Here is a 16,888-nt window from a genome sequence, read left to right on the forward strand (position 1 = left end):
TACTCATTTTTAAACTCAGTAAAGTTTAACTAAATAAATATATAAATAAATACATCTGTTACTCTACTACTCTCTTATTATGGTACTTGTAAAGTAACACAATACTGACATTTGGTGGCTGGATGTCTAAAAATATAATTAATAAAAATTTATTTAGACAGTTTTAATGAAAAAATATAAAAGTATATTATTGTTGTTTTAATTGATACGGGTGTAGTTATAAAATGCGTTAGTCTCAGTACTTACTATATTCCTCTCTCCCTATGCGCTTTTAAAAGTTAAGAGTCCGTGGGCGCCGTATAAAACTCGCCGGCAAAGTTTCCCCGGTTCAGTGTTGACGTTGATCGCTGGTGATACTAATATTCTCAAAAGTTATTCATTATTTTATATATAATATAAATAATAAATATTTTGTGTATTTTATTTCAATTAAAAAGTGCAATTGCATCACATGAAGACGACGATTTATTTTTAAAATTGATATTCTTCATCTTTAAATCCTAAATGGCGGGGTTTAATCCGATTGTATTAATTTTGTTTGGAATTTTCACACTATCAACCGCTATTTTATACGATCAAGGTATTTAAAAAAAATATCATCTTTTTAATTTTTTTTTTTTTTTTTTTTCAAATATTCTAATTAAATAGATAAAAATGAATAAAATAATATCTAAATATAAGATGTCGTAAAGCTTGACCCCGATAACCCCGACATGGTTTTAGGGAAAATTAGAACACTTTAAAGGGGTTTATCACGATAAATATTTATGTAATATAACAAAAAGTGGATTGTCGAGGGATTTAATAGACTAAATCGATTGTTATTGTTATTGTTAAGTTAAAATATGTAGTCTTAGTGGCATCGACGATGACCCTTTTATATCTACTATTACGACATAGAATCAATCGACATAGAGCAAACGTTATGCTATGTCTTTAAAACCAGTCGCTAAGAACGTGGGCAAGAAACCCGGTAGTTTGTAAACGTAAACCCACCCAATACAAGGCAACTAAGGCAACTTGCTGGTGGTATCATTCTGGTATCGCAAGGTCACTCAACTCTCTTTATCATCATTGCAAGATTCTATTTGCAAAAAATATACTTATTCTAAAATTCTAAATTTTTTTTTTTTTCTGATTATTTATATCATAAACGAATGTTCAAATTACCCCCAGTAGCAACCACTGTTTGCCAATAATTTTTCGTCTGAACTTTTAAGGAAAAAGTTTCTCCTACCAGAAAAATGGCGCAATTATCATCTTACTTGGACACTTAGTCCTCATATTGCTAGCTAGTCATTGAGTAGGTATTAAAAAATATTAAACGTAAGCCCACGTTTTTATAATTGTTCTAATTACCATAGTCAGCGTTACTGATTTAATAATAATAATAATAATTATTATTATTATTATGATTGATGCAATGTATTGTTAATTATTATATCAGCAGAATGAAAATAATTAATAAAATGATTCCTCCTACATATTAGCTACATCAGAGACTTGAGGTTTAATTTATTAAAAATTATTAAGTTCTCAGTGATACACTTGAAGATGCCGTCAACGACAATGAATTTGCAATCACTGTAAAACACTTGAAATTTAAAAAGAATGAACTCGGTACAGAGACACTTTTTGCTGCAAAGTATCCAGATCCAAAAACTAAATTTATTTTTATGCTTGATCGACGTACCAACACAAGTAAGTTTAATTAAAAGTCTTTTTTCAATTATCTGAATCTTAATAATGATTTTTATTTTTTTTTTTTCTCAGTACTCCTGGAAACTGTGGAAGAAAGCAAAAAAGGAAGTCAAGAATTTCAAGTGGGCAGCTTGAATGTAACGCATCCCATTAAAAATATAATATTTATAGTCCATCAAAATAAACCAAACTCTCGGGTTGACGTGTATGTTAATTGTAACAATCAAGGCGCCATTCCGTTGAGAAAAACACTGAGAGAAGCCGCTGATGAACAAACAGTTTCTGTGTTTCGAGTGGTATTTTATTTTTATTACTTATTATTATCATTGCATAAATTATAAATAAATAAAATAAGGAATTTTATTAAAGTTCACCCACGTAAATTTTAAATCATTAGAGTAAATTCTTTATATTACTATTTTATTATTTTATTTATAACTACATTAAATACAAGGAACGAGTTTTACTAAATAAGGCTCTATTAAATATATCGATACCATATTTGTGTTTAAATTTACGCACATCAACATCATCATCTATGATGACGTTATACTTAATTATTATTATTATTATTTTTTCCCTTAGTATAAAGATAGAAAGTATCATACAAAAATATACAAAAGTTCAGAAATTTCCGAGTTGTGGGAAAGAGAAGGCTGCCGTACAAACCTTGAAGACATTGAAGACATTGAGTACCAAGCGAATCACAGTACTACCGTTTCACGTGTTCGTCGACGGGGAGACATCGGGATTCATACCATCGATGATTTAAGTAAGATTAATCATTTTTTTACTTAACTAATATAATATAATATAATAAATTATTTATTTAGATTGCATTGGAGATGGAACCCTGATAAAAACTTTAAATGAACTCATAGAAGTTACAAAAAAAATTTGGAGTGAAGTTGAAAAAAATGTAATCAATTATTATTATTACTCATTCAAGTATTCAATATGCATTATATTTATTGATTTAATATTAATAATTCAATTCTAGACTCACGAAACTCGGTACATAAGAAAATTAATTGAAGAATGTGCAGCTTGTCGGCCAGGTAAGTGTATTTTTTTTTTTTTTTTTTTTTTTTCAACAACAATATAGAAAATTTGATTATTATGTATTTTTAATTATTTAAATAGTTACGACACCTCCACCCCCACCGCGACCATCATGTAGATACCAAAGTCCATGCTACTCAGCAAGTTACTGTCGGGATACTGAAAGAGGTCCTGAATGTACGGGATGTCCTCCAGGATACACCGGAGATGGTCGACGGTGTCAAAAAATAAAAACATGTGAAGACAATCCTTGTTTCCCAGAGGTTCGCTGTCAAGACACAAGAAATGGATACAGGTCAGTCTTTTTTATTTATTTTAAATTTAAAATAATATAAATACATAAACGTTTGTCTGTAGGTGTCACTCATGTCCTCCTGGATATACTGGATCTGGAGAGAACTGTCATAAAATTCGAGGGTGCCAGTCTAACCCTTGCCATTCCGGAGTGCAATGTCATTCGACTCACGAGTATCCTTACTACAGATGTGGCGAATGTCCCCAAGGCTACACCGGTAACGGGACAAACTGCCAGGACATTGACGAGTGTGATCTCAATATAGGAGCATGCCCCGCAGGAACTGAGTGTATCAACATCACCCCAGGATACAGGTGCGAGCCTACTGACTGGGATTTACCAAATTAATTCACTCACCGTTAAATACTTTTTTTTTTTTCTTCTTTTTAATTTAATTCCATTAGAATCCGTAATTAATTTACTGCATATCTACTTAATCAATTTTAGAATTTTTTTTTTGGTTTTTTTAAATTAAAATTAAAAATTATTAGTCCTCTTTCTTGCTTCTTTCGTCATTTTCTCAATCAAAATTAGTTAGATCCTGTTGTTGTTGTTTTTTTTTTTTTTTTTCTGATGTACTTAAATTTTTTTTTTATACACACTGTATCATAATGAAGATATATTGCCAAGGAAACTAAAAAGACGATTAATGATATATTTACAATTGCATTCGTCTTTAAAATTCCTTTCACGTTCCTTTTATTTCCCTCATTAATTTTTAATAATAATAATAATATTAATAAAGTTTATATAATAAAATAAAAAAATAAAAAAACTAAATAAGTAGAAAATGACATATATTTAAAAAAAAAAAAAATAAACGGAAAAAATAAGTATAAGAGTATAATGGGTAAATGATGAAGATATTTACCCTCCCATCCGGTAAATGCCTCCTGCCCGATGATAGATGTCAACCGTGTCCTCCGGGATTTACCAGTACTGCGACCGAGGCTGCTGGAATCGAGTTCACTAGAAGGAACAAGCAGATCTGCCAGGACATTAACGAGTGTGATGATGGACGTAACGGAGGCTGCGTACCCAATTCCGAGTGCATAAACACCCAGGTTATTTTAATTATTTATTTATTATTATTATTATTATTATGAAAAATTATTAATGATTATTATTTGATGATATAGGGATCATTTAGATGTGGATTATGTAGAGCTGGATTTTTTGGCAATCAAACAGTTGGATGTCGTCCAGCAAGGAATATTTGTCCTGATAGAATAACTGTTTGCGATGACAATGCTGATTGTATTTGCATCGCTGTTAATCAATACATTTGTCAGGTAGATAAATCTCTTTTTATTATTATTATTATTTTTTTTATATTGAAAAGATTCTGTATATAATTTAATATTTTAAAATAATTGAAGTGTCATATAGGGTGGGCTGGTAACGGAGCAAAGTGTGGAACTGATTCTGACAGCGATGGACATCCAGATGAAGCTTTAAACGTAGGTAATCATAAAATTCCGGCAGATAATTGTGTTAATGTACCAAACAGTGGTCAAGAGGACTCTGACAACGATGGGATTGGTGATTCTTGCGATCTTGACTCTGACAATGACGGAGTGTTGGATACTACTGACAACTGTCCGCTTCATTATAATCCCAAGCAGGAAGATACAGATCGTGACGGAGTTGACGGAATTGGTGACGCCTGTGACAATTGTCCAGCAATATCAAATGTTGATCAGAAGGACGTCGATGGTGATACTATTGGAGATGCTTGTGATAACGATAAGGACAATGATGGTACTTTTTATTATTTCTTCTTAATTTTTATAATTGTTAATAATTTTTTTATATAGGAATATTGAATGAACTTGATAACTGTCCAATGAAGAAGAATGAAGATCAGCGTGATTCTGACGGTGACGGTGTCGGAGACGCTTGTGATAATTGTCCAATTATTCCTAATCAAGATCAAGCAGATGAAGACAGAGATAGAGTCGGAGACGCTTGTGATGACGGACATGACAGAGACAAAGATGGCATTCAAGATAATCTTGACAATTGTCTAGATATTGCCAACTCTGAGCAAACTGACTCGGATCATGATGGGATTGGTGATCAGTGTGATGATGATATTGACGGTGACAATATACCTAATGAGATTGACAACTGTGTGTTTGTTTACAATCCGTTGCAACAAAATTCACGAGGTAATTATTTTATTTTTTATTAATAATTCGAATATTAATAATTTATTTTATTTTATTTAGGAGGTCTATTTGGAGATGCCTGTTTCAATGATAATGACAATGATACTATTGCTAATCCACATGACAATTGTCCAAATAATAGTCAAGTATGGACAACAGATTTTACAAAATATGAAATAATAGCTTTAGATCCTGTGGGGGATGCTCAAATAGATCCTCATTGGCAGATTCATAACAAAGGAGCTGAAATTGTACAAACCCAAAATAGTGATCCAGGAATAGCTGTCGGTGAGTTAGAGTAATAAAATTATTCATTTAAATAGGTAATAAAATTTTATTTTATTTTTTTTTTATCGGTTAAAAGGATATGATAGTTTCACTGGAGTTGACTTTGAGGGAACTTTCTATATAAATACCGACATTGATGACGACTATGTTGGATTTGTTTTTTCATATCAAAGTAATAAAAGATTTTACTCAGTTATGTGGAAAAAAAATACACAAACTTACTGGCGAGCAAATCCATTCCGAGCAGTTGCTGAACCGGGAATTCAATTAAAACTTATTGACTCAGAATCAGGCCCTGGTAAAAGACTGAGAAATAGTTTATGGCACACGGGAGACACTGATAATCAAGTTAAATTACTGTGGAAGGATCCTAGAAATGTTGGTTGGACAGAAAAAATTCCCTACAGATGGCAATTATTACATAGACCGAGTATTGGATTGATAAGACTGTGGATTTTTGAAGGGCCTCGTTTGATTGTCGACTCTGGTAACATATTCAACTCGGTACTCAAGGGTGGACGTCTTGGTGTATTTTGTTTCTCTCAAGAAATGATTATCTGGTCTGATTTGCTTTACAAGTGTAAAGGTAAAAAAACTAAACCATCAATTATATACATATCTCTTGTTAACATCTTATTGTTATTATAATTTATTTTATTTTACAGACAGTGTACCTGAAGCCGTTTGGCGCGAATTGCCCTCAAATTTACAATCTAAAATAAACATTGACCCAAGTAGTTCCAAAATATCGAGGCTCCAACGGCCTCTATAAGACTAATTAAATAATAATAATATTTAATAATTTAACAAACTAATATATTGAATAACTTTTTTTTTTACAATCAAACGAATAATTGATTATTGTTCTAATTAATTAATCAACAATGTTTTGAAAAAAAAAAAAAAAAAAAAAAAAAAAAAAATGTAAATGACTGTAGAAAAAACATTTAATAAAACGTTTATACTTTGTTATATCGAGGATAAATGACTTTTTAGCACTTACTAATTATTATTTTAATTCTGACTTTATTGCATATAGTATATTCAATTTAAATTGGATTATTGTATCAATTGATAAATAAATTACCTATGTTTTCTATAATAATATGTAAAATTGAATAAATTAATGAATTTTGTAATAATTTTATTGATGAAATTGATAAAAGCAGTCTTCTTATAATCTTGCTCCCTTGCAGCTTGGAATATTTAATTTAATATGTATATATAAATATTTTTTTATTTTTTTAAATAATAAAGTACAGAATCAGTCATAATTAATAATTAAAATTAAATAAATCTCTAAATCAATAAAATTAATACGATATAAAGGGAAAATTCGGTTTTGTTACCTACTTTAATTGAAATATCTTTTTTAATTTATATATTTATCGATCTATTAATATTTTAATATGTATAATTAATTATTAATAATATTAAATCGTATAACATATAAACATTACCTAACTATATAATAAGTTAATAATTTTTTTAATAATAGTAATATTATTATTATTATTATTATTATTGATATTAGTATTATATATGTAGAGAATTTATGAATAAACTTATTTATTTACACTATATATTGAAACAATTGATTACAAGTACTAACATTTAAAATACTAGGGTCGAAAAAATGTACGTAATTTCTATAAATTTTTTTAAGTACTTAATTATTTAATAAATCCGGCTTTTATGATAAAAATGTGCATATTTTTTATGGCAGTGGTTATAAATAATTTTTAATAAGGCAGTTGGGCATCCTCAAACGATCGTTTTATTTTTTAACTTTTTTTTAAAGACATAATTATTATTCTCTTTCATTATCAGACTAAAATTGCCTACGGACCGTTATTATTAATAAGTTTATTAAAATAATATTTATTCAAATTTTATTTATAACAAAAGAATTATTGATAGTAATAATTAATAATATTAGGCTGACTGAGTGTCCGCGGCAATACTATTTAAGAAAGCCCATCCACAATTTAACAAAACGTCGACCCTATTATTCAATTTAATTATTATTTCAACTTTAATTAATTATATATATATATATACTCTTAAAAAATCAATAAATAAAGTTGAGTTGGTATCGAATTATAAAAGTTATTTTAAAAACTTGCATACGATTTATCAATTAAATCATTCAATAGCACACATTCATACTCAATTCTACGATTACAATTGTCTTTTAGGTTTTTCATAAACATCATTATTGTTATTACTGATAACAGTATTATTATTATTATTATTATTATTATTATTATTAGATGTAATAATAGAAGTAGTAGAAGTAATAGTGGTAGTTGTTGTTGTCGGTTTATTGCGAGAATTAATATTATTAGTCGATTTCTCGATCTTAAGAGGTGAAATTGCGGGTTCGGGTCACCAAGCTTCAGTATAACGTACGTCAAACTCTTGAAGAGATGGCAAACGTTTTTTGAGCGACTCAAATGTCTGAGCAGATAATTTCGTACTGTTTAAATTTAACTTTCTGAGGCTTGTAAGTGCTAGACAAATAAAAAAGAAAGAAAATATATTTAAATATATAATTATTTATAATAAAATATATAAATAAAAAAATACTTACAGGCCAGTGTAGAAATACCCTTGTCAGAAACAGGTGTTTCACAGAGATTAAGCACCTGAAGTTTTTGAAGATGCTCACTTATCATCTGCAGTCCAGCATCACCAAATTGGGTCGCCCATAAGTTTAAATATCTCAGCGCTGGTAGTTTGATGAGTTGTTCAGCACATGCAGATGTTACTGAAGTAAACGCCAAACTGAGACACTCCAAATTACCAAGAGCACCACCACCAAGTAACAAAGCTACGTCAGCATCAGTTGCTCGTACAGGAAGAACTAATTTTTTCGGACCACCTTTTTGTTGCTTTAATAATCGGAAAAAAAAAAAAAAAAAAAATTAAAATAAAAATTAAAATAATATAAATAAAAATCTATTTATATTTACCAATTCCTGAAGATTTTTTTGTCGCTGACAGAGAGCTGAGTAGCGATCTTTACCCGAGGGGGTTGATTGTAGTGCTGAGACAACTTGTAGTCTTGCTTCCTCATTGGGCAAGAGACGCCATTCGAGCATAAGACAAAGAGCTTCTTGTGCTGCGTCACAACCTCTTACTCCCAAAAGTATACACGCACTTCCAGTTTGCTTAAGCAGCGAACTGATAAATTTCTTACGACGACAGCAGCATTCCAGTAGACTTGTTAACTAAATAAATTTATTTTATTTAATTAAATCATATTAATTATTTAATAATAATAATAATAATAATTATTATTACCATTTTTCCAAACAGAGTACCGTCATCAGGGCAAGCTGGATTGGACGGAGCTGCGATATGAATCCATCCTGGCCGCAATTCTCTTACAGGTAAAAGAACTCGATGGACAGTACAACGTGTGTCTTGAGCCAATCGACACATTAAATCAGTCATTATAGTCTCTTGAACTTGTTTATTAGCTAAAGCACCTTCTGGAAATGGAACTGGTTGCAATAGGGCGCTTAGACCAGGTCTCCAATCACAGTACTCCGATCTATCATTTGTTAATAATTATTTATTAAAATTATTGTTTATTATTATTATTATTATTATATGATTTAGTATTACTTACGTGATTGTTAAAACTAAAAGATAACAATCTAATGGTGGAACTGGGGTAATTTTACCGATATCAAGATCGTGTTTCGGAGTTTCAAAGCTGAAATAAAATAATTATTATTATAATTATAATTAAAATATATGTTATAAAATTTACCGATGGAATATTGCTGCTACGCAAATGGAAACTAAATTAGGCAAAATACGTGGATGAGGACAATCACTCCCGGGTCCATGAATAGAACTAATGTAATCTCTGATTGACTGCTCGCCGTCGTCATTTTGATAAAGAGCAGCAATAAATACTTGAATAAGCTTCCGCATGTCTGGAGATTTACCAAAATCAACTGTGTGCTTTAGGCAACGGGTGATTGCTGGGGCGATAGCTGGCACCAGAGATGATTTTGGATGCTGGTGAGTGAGACGAGCTAATGCACGAGCCAAAACTGGAGGTGGCGGTGCTTTTTCTAAAAGCGGTGCAGCAACACCCAGCACAGCTTCTGCCCAACTTCTCTGATCGTTTAAATTTTCTACTTCTTCTCTATCCTCTTGATCGATTTTATTATCTTGACTGTTGGATAATTTAGGTATTGGCGAATCCTCAAGAAGCTTAGCTACTGCCTCCAAAGGCGTACCATTAACTCGTTCATCTTGGAGAGGAGTCCAAAGGGCAAAGTCTACCATTGATTTTAGCTCTTTAAGAATTATATCTTCTTTAGTGTTTATTGATACTGTGTGTTGGTATTTAAATATACTTTTCTGTGAATAATTATTAAAATCCATTTTAAAATAACAACAATAACTAAATAAATTTTTAATAATAATTAATTATTACCTTCCAAAGAATAGAGTGATACCATTGATCTCTTGTATAAGCGTTACTAGCTTGAAGTAATAATGATCCATCTGGTAATACTATTCGTAAACAATATTTGTATGTTGGATCCCATCTTGCAACTGCATATACTTCAGTCATACTGCTGTACGGTACTGGTTGTTGAAGAAATCCTGTCAACTAATAGACAAATATATATATATATATCTAAATTATTTACTTTTAACTACAACATTCAACACCAAATTTTCATTTTTGTTTTAATTAACTTTATTGAGTTGTATTACATTTTAGAGTGCATAGTAATTAAATGGTTGAACCCTTACCAATTAATTGTTATTATTATTGATATCAATAAACAATTATCGGGTTTACAGAGTACCCGGTAAGGAACATTTAACTAATAAACTACGATATAAAATTAAATTTAATTTAAAAAATAAAAAGTTTTAGAGTATAAAAGTGGCTGTTAAATAAAATAGTTATGTGTTGGTGATAGAAATGACGTAGAGAGCGAATCATAACAATCTATAGAGACCAGAGAATTACCGATACGCGTTATTTATATACAAATAATAAAATATAAAAAAGCTCAACCTTTTTTTATTATGTCTTTTAACTTGAATTTATTCTGGACAATAACAATAATTAAATAATATCAAGTGTCTCTGATTATTTAACTGCTCTCAATTACATCACACTTGTCAAATATTTAATTTATAAATTATAAATAAATTAAATTAAGCATTGAAATGTTGAATGAAGCAAGTTTTATAAATATTTTTAGTTTGTGATGTTACGTTACTTTTTTTTTTTCTCTATCACCACCACCATTAGTAGAAGCAATTAAAGCGAAGATGTAACATGAGAATCCAAGTGTGTCAGTAGGTCATAACTCATCACATTTTCCTACAACATCCGGGGATATATTTTACTTCCTCTTCCCTATTTTATAATTTATATAGTTATATTTTATTTTTCAGTGTGCTTTAATGTGAAATAAAAAAATAAAAAAAAATAATGCTTTATCTTCGTATAGAGTGATGTGTTGTGATGTGTTATGTCTAACACTGGTGAATATGATCCATTTAAATGGTTTTTATCAAAAGCCATGTCATTGATTCGTTAATCACTCACCACCTGGCATTAAATTTATCATAAAAAGTAATAATAATTATGATTTATTGCCAGTATGAGTATGAGTATGAGTGTTAAATGACGCAAATGGTATCCTCGGGTACAGGTGAGATCGTGAGAAAAAATATTTAAACGGAACTGGATTGACCTAGTTGTATAAATAATTGATAATAACAAAACTAATAATAATAATTACTTTAGTGACGCTCAAGTAATAAAAATAAGTTTAAAGGGAGTCAACTGTGAATGTGATTATACAATATTACCAGTATTACCATAAGTACTACTAACAGTACTAACAGTACTATACGATCAGGCCAATGTGCTCTATTTAAACAATTGTTTAAATTAACACGATAAATTGTTCGAGTGTAAACTTTTGTATGTTTAATAGATAACAACTTTATTCTGCTGGAAGGACCCAAAATAATAATACAATAAGAAGAAAAATTATTGAAAATGATTCCACCTTTTTTTTAATATATATAATATATGTACTACATACTTAATCATTGCTGAGAAAGGAAAGGCAAGTTTAAGGGAAGAAAAAAAAAAACGTTGAATCTGTTGTAACTGAAGTAGTTGATAACAGATAGAGAATACCAGTGGGGGAAAACGCTTGCGTAGAGAAGAGATTGAATGACGTCATTGGCGAATCTAGGCCGTGAGTTGAACGACTGTTCGAGTGAGCTCAACCTAATCTGTCGTGTTGGCTTATATCCACCCCCTAGTTTTATACTCTCAATGAACGCCATATATCTCTACCTAGTACCCGTATACATCATAATATTAATAATCACAGTAGGGAGCAAAGACATTTCACACCCTATTACTATTATTATTAACATAATTTAATTTAATTATTTTTTTTTTTAAGTTAATGAGAAATAAAAAGAAGAAAATTTATCACAATTATAAATCTAATATTCAAGTCAATGAAATTGATTTGTTCCTAGTAATTATAGTTAATGAATTTGGACAATTATCAATCAGCATTAAAGCTATTGTAATTAATTATAAAAAAAAATATTAATTATTTAGTAAAATTACTTTTGTAATAATTAATGGGATTGAAAGGAGTTAATTTTCATAACTAACTTGAGGTAGAGGACTATCATATCATATCAGAGACAATCTGTGGTGTCCGACGGCGGAAACTCATATTATCCAGGGTCAGCTTTGACGTCAAGCCTCGGCAGCGTGCATGGCTCACTGTAATATATCCTCGATACGATATAATATAATATATCCAATATATACATAGTATATACACGAAATATCACACGTTTTAGTACATAACGCGGTTTAGTTTGATATATAATAGTACCAACGATCTCCTCAAATTAATACAACCTGGAAGTGGTCATGCTCTATAATTATACTATTATTAACAACGATAAAACGAAAATGATAATGAAAAAAAAAAAAAAACAACTTATTAAATTACACTCCGAGTCTTTGTACTTGCATCGGTATTATTTATTCTTTCAACTCTACTACTCAAATTAACAAAATATCATCAGACTAAAACGCTTAAATGGTGAATTATTGCACTTGCTGAGGTTGCTTAAAAGTCTTTTAAATTAAATAACAAATTATATATAATAATAATAATAATTTGATATGATGTGGAGGAATATAAAAAATGATGATAAATTTACGCCGACAAATATTACAAGTTGTTAATAAAAAGGAAGATATATTCCACATATCCACGATGACGAGCTAAACAAATGTTTATATAAATCATTTTTACGTTGAATTAAACGTTTTGAACTTTATCAATGACACATTTATACGCCTCTTTCCAACCTTGTATCGTCGCCGTCGTCGTCGTCGTCGTCGTCGTCGTCGTCATCGTCGCTGTTGTCAATGTTTGTCGGTAATCAGAATCATCATCATCATCATACCACCACTTTCCATCACTGATATTTCCCCTAATATTTTTATTACTTAAATTTATATTAATTTATTTACGTAAAGTGCATATAATCAACATACGACATTTACTACAACGAGCAGCTATAAAAAATTTAAAAAAAAAAAAAAAAAAAAAAAAACAGATTTAATCTAAAGTTTAAGTTTATAATCGGTTTTTCTTTGGCCCATTTCTTCCGGAAATTATTTTCTTTGCTTCTCTCGGTTGAAAGTAAAAAAAGTTATGTGCATCAGTCACGCAAGAGTCGAGCGAAAAGTATATTCATTATTAATTGGAGCCATTTATCTAACACACAGATGCTCCCTCACTCGCAATATATATATATAGATAAATTGAGATTAACCGTATATCATTATAAATTACTCAGTTATATTGTTGATGGAGCAATTGCTACTCTAATTAATTAGTATTTTAAATACTTATTAATACGCTGATGGATTAATTGTGGATAAATGTTATGTGTAAAAAAAGTATATACATGTATATTTACACTTAATACTCAATGCTATAAATTTATCCGTATTTAAATTTATATCCTTAGATAATAATGTAATTAATTATACATATATAAATATTACTTGTGTTCAATTATTATTGATGAGTTTATAAATCAATTTATGCTGTAATACGTACTTACTGTAATACGACCTATCATCTATTATAATAATTAATGCAAGAATAATCGGTATGCATTTAGATTTTTTGATACTTAAAATTGTATAATAACTGTTTTTATTTCATAGTTTTTTTAGGTAATACTAATATTTAAGTTAATTATTAATTCTGATTTGCTGTTAATTCACATTGACGCACGTCTTCTTTTTGTGCCGGATAGTATTTATCTATTCGTGTTTAAAAAGTTTTTTTTTTTTTTTAAGTGTCAGCTTTAATTTACGTATATTTTATTAATTGTATATATCTTCTTTATACACATCATTGAGTAATCAAACTGATTAATCCACAATATCAATTCGATATATATAGAGATATATAATATTTTATCTCTTAAAAAAAAAAAAAAAAAAAATTAAAAAAAACGGATATTATAAAGACGAAATAAATTGTAAGGTCGTAGATACAAGGATCGTGTGGTAGAAAAAAGAGTTAACGATTATGAGTAGTTGTGAACGATTTTAAAAATTCGATAATATTTAAAATGAAATACTGTAGACGCGAAAGGAATAAACGAAGGAACTTACGTACGTATCAACGGTAAGCGCAATGGCCTGATGATGAAAATTTATTTCGAGACGTGTACAGAAAGAGTTGCTGCTAAATATAAAAGTATAAAAGTACATTAGTGAATATAAAAAGAGAGACAATGAGTGGTGTAAATAGTGTTGAAGCGTAAAACGTATAACAAATGAAACTAAAATAAAGTCGTGGGAAAAAGCATTGTAGACTGTATGATATTATGTGAAAGAATTAAAGAATAAGAAAAAAATTCATTTACTTATGTACATATTATACTTACACAGCTGTATTAAAGTTTATTAATAATAATAATAATAATAATTATTATTATTATTATTATAAAATAATTTTGACGTCAATTTTAAAAAAATGTGACGTTATCTGAAGTGTAAACCAATTACGGTGATTACGATAACAAAAGGTTTATTACAGGCAGCCAAATTAACGTGCGTCAAATAAAAATCCTACAAGCACATTTTTTTATACTCTATAAATATATATATATATATATATATATATATATATATATATATCTATATATATGTATGTATATAGATAGATAGATACTTATAATGATAATTATTATTAATTGGATTAATTGACTTACTGTTTTAGATGACAGGCAGGCGTCGTTAAGGTAAAGGTGGTGGGTTTCCCATCGTCGTAAAAATTTACTCGACAATATTTTACTGACTAGTGTCCTCGCATGATTTAAATAACAGACTTGTATGTCTCCCTCGGCAAGTGGTTTAAATCTTGGTCCAGCGGGACCAGGACTAGGACTCGGACTGGAGGAACCACTGGTAGAAGAGCACCCGTTTGACTGTTGCTCGAGATTAGGACAGGAACGAGCGGCAGGTAAACAACTAGGTGGATCCAAGGTATCCGGTTTCTTTAGGCTCATCCCCACGGGTAAACACTCTTCTGTCACCGAACTGGTCTCTGCTGTTTCCGATGGTAAGTCCCGTTCATTGTTTGTCGCTGGTGTCACTCCAGTTGACAGCTGAGGCGAACTGGTACTCGTAGTTTCTTGTCGCATCGCACCACCATTTACTGAAAGAAATGAGTAATAAGACGGCACTTGAGTGGGTGGTAAACCAGCGAGGGAGATAGCAGCAGCTGGACTGGACGGTACTGATGAACCTTGATCAGTCTCTTCACAACTATCATCTTCTTCTTCTCCTTGGATGATCCCCTCTTCATCGTCATCGTCATCATCATCATCATCATCATCATCATCATCATCGTCGTCGTCGTCGTCATCCTCTTCTTCACTGAATCCATTTAACGAAGATGGAATATCATTGGTTGAACTGGCCTTGAAAGCTCCGACTTTAACGAGTTTAGAGTCAACGTCTCCTCTGGTTATCAATGGACTTGATGATTTTGATGGATCCCTTACCGAGGACGAGGATGACGTTGATATATTTGACAATGGCGAAAAACAATTTTGGTCATTGGTGTTTTTATTATTTTGAGAATTTGATAAGTCAGCCTTAAGACGCAAGAGAAATTTTTTCCGCCATCGTCCATTACCCTTTTGTTGTGGTTGTTGTTTAAAAGATGATGATGATGATGATGATATTGTTGTGATGTCTTCTTGTACTCCATTAATTGTTACCGTTGTTGGTGTTGCGGTTGCTGTGATGGTGACATCCTTGGTAACTAGTAGTACTGGATCAGGTGATAATGGAGCTGATTCTAAATAGTCTGTCTTGATACCTGGCAGTGTATCGGTGCTGCTGTTTGTAGATGCTGAAATCTCTTGATCAATATATTGAATAGAGGAAGATCCAGATCCCTCACTTACAGCTTCAGAACCACGTCTATTAAATTCAGTGGTTACGTTTTTCGTTGTCTGCTGTGTACCCAGTGTAGTAGTATTAGTTGGGGTCGTCACCGTGCTACGAGATGTGCGCGTGAACGGACTCTGGAAACAAAACATTGCGACACAACTAATTTGCTTATTATTAATTATTTTTAATCTTTATTCAACTGTCAACTCGTTTGTTATTATTATTATTATTATTATTTATTTATTTATTTATTTATTATTCTTCCAGTGAGAAATGATTTAGATTTTAAAATTTCAGGTGTAATATTTTTTTTCGAGTTCTCCTAACTATTTTTTTACACATGTTCGTTGTTAATAATTAAATACTTATCTATAGATTATTAGTGTCACTTTAATTCATTATGAAAACAATAAATGAATTATTGTATTTATTATAAATAATCGAGGATCACGATATCCTATCACTGACACATCACTCAACTTAATTGTAGAATAAATAAATAAAACGACGTTTTACTCAACAATAACACTTTGACAGCTAACTTTTTAGCACCCAGACACATCAATTAATAAATATAATAGCAATATAACATTGTTATTATATAGCCTTAGAGCCGTTGTATATATTGTAATACAATATTGTAACCTAATCCAAGTAAAATAAATAGTAAAAGCTTATCTTTAAGTGAATGCGTTTACTGTCATCAAGACGATGCAAGACAGGTAGAGTAATCAGACAGCCAGGACGGTATTATTATTCTATATATGTATTTATATTTACGACGATTGCCTGAGTATAAATAATATTATCGTTTTTTTTTTTTTTTTTTTATTTTTATAGTTAATG

The 16,888-nt window shown here is 30.3% G+C and overlaps 2 protein-coding genes across 2 annotated transcripts; one reads left to right on the forward strand and one right to left on the reverse strand.

The window, feature by feature from the left end:
• The first annotated feature begins 389 nt into the window (after window positions 1-389).
• LOC123259831 (cartilage oligomeric matrix protein) lies at window positions 390-6,573 on the forward strand. Its single transcript, XM_044720572.1, has 16 exons — window positions 390-580; window positions 1,534-1,701; window positions 1,774-1,997; window positions 2,287-2,473; window positions 2,535-2,620; window positions 2,702-2,759; window positions 2,845-3,058; window positions 3,121-3,372; window positions 3,966-4,122; window positions 4,198-4,350; window positions 4,438-4,819; window positions 4,876-5,229; window positions 5,290-5,517; window positions 5,594-6,103; window positions 6,183-6,338; window positions 6,441-6,573. Exons 1-15 carry the CDS (start codon window positions 505-507, stop codon window positions 6,287-6,289), a joined length of 3,156 nt encoding a protein of 1,051 aa, XP_044576507.1. The 5' UTR covers window positions 390-504; the 3' UTR covers window positions 6,290-6,338; window positions 6,441-6,573.
• Window positions 6,574-7,271: 698 nt separating this feature from the next.
• LOC123259832 (C-Maf-inducing protein-like) lies at window positions 7,272-16,281 on the reverse strand. Its single transcript, XM_044720573.1, has 8 exons — window positions 14,854-16,281; window positions 9,977-10,156; window positions 9,299-9,900; window positions 9,155-9,241; window positions 8,824-9,076; window positions 8,493-8,750; window positions 8,111-8,411; window positions 7,272-8,030 (listed from the first exon to the last, which is right to left on the reverse strand). The coding sequence occupies exons 1-8, from the start codon at window positions 16,189-16,191 to the stop codon at window positions 7,906-7,908; spliced, it is 3,144 nt and encodes a 1,047-aa protein (XP_044576508.1). The 5' UTR covers window positions 16,192-16,281; the 3' UTR covers window positions 7,272-7,905.
• Window positions 16,282-16,888: the final 607 nt, after the last annotated feature.

The sequence above is a fragment of the Cotesia glomerata genome, linkage group LG2, assembly GCF_020080835.1.
Source record: "Cotesia glomerata isolate CgM1 linkage group LG2, MPM_Cglom_v2.3, whole genome shotgun sequence".
NCBI classification, from domain to species: Eukaryota; Metazoa; Arthropoda; class Insecta; order Hymenoptera; family Braconidae; genus Cotesia; species Cotesia glomerata.

What these genes read in the sequence shown, in the direction of transcription:
- LOC123259831 (XM_044720572.1), top strand. Translation starts at nt 505, where the DNA reads ATGGCGGGGTTTAATCCGATTGTATTAATTTTGTTTGGAATTTTCACA. An exon ending in TAACGATAAGGACAATGATG is followed by an intron (nt 4,820 to 4,875) that starts GTACTTTTTATT and finishes TTTTTTATATAG; the next exon opens with GAATATTGAATGAACTTGAT. An exon ending in GTTGCAACAAAATTCACGAG is followed by an intron (nt 5,230 to 5,289) that starts GTAATTATTTTA and finishes TATTTTATTTAG; the next exon opens with GAGGTCTATTTGGAGATGCC.
- LOC123259832 (XM_044720573.1), bottom strand. Translation starts at nt 16,191, where the DNA reads ATGTTTTGTTTCCAGAGTCCGTTCACGCGCACATCTCGTAGCACGGTG. An exon ending in GTACTCTGTTTGGAAAAATG is followed by an intron (nt 8,751 to 8,823) that starts GTAATAATAATT and finishes AAATTTATTTAG; the next exon opens with TTAACAAGTCTACTGGAATG. An exon ending in AAAAAAATCTTCAGGAATTG is followed by an intron (nt 8,412 to 8,492) that starts GTAAATATAAAT and finishes CGATTATTAAAG; the next exon opens with CAACAAAAAGGTGGTCCGAA.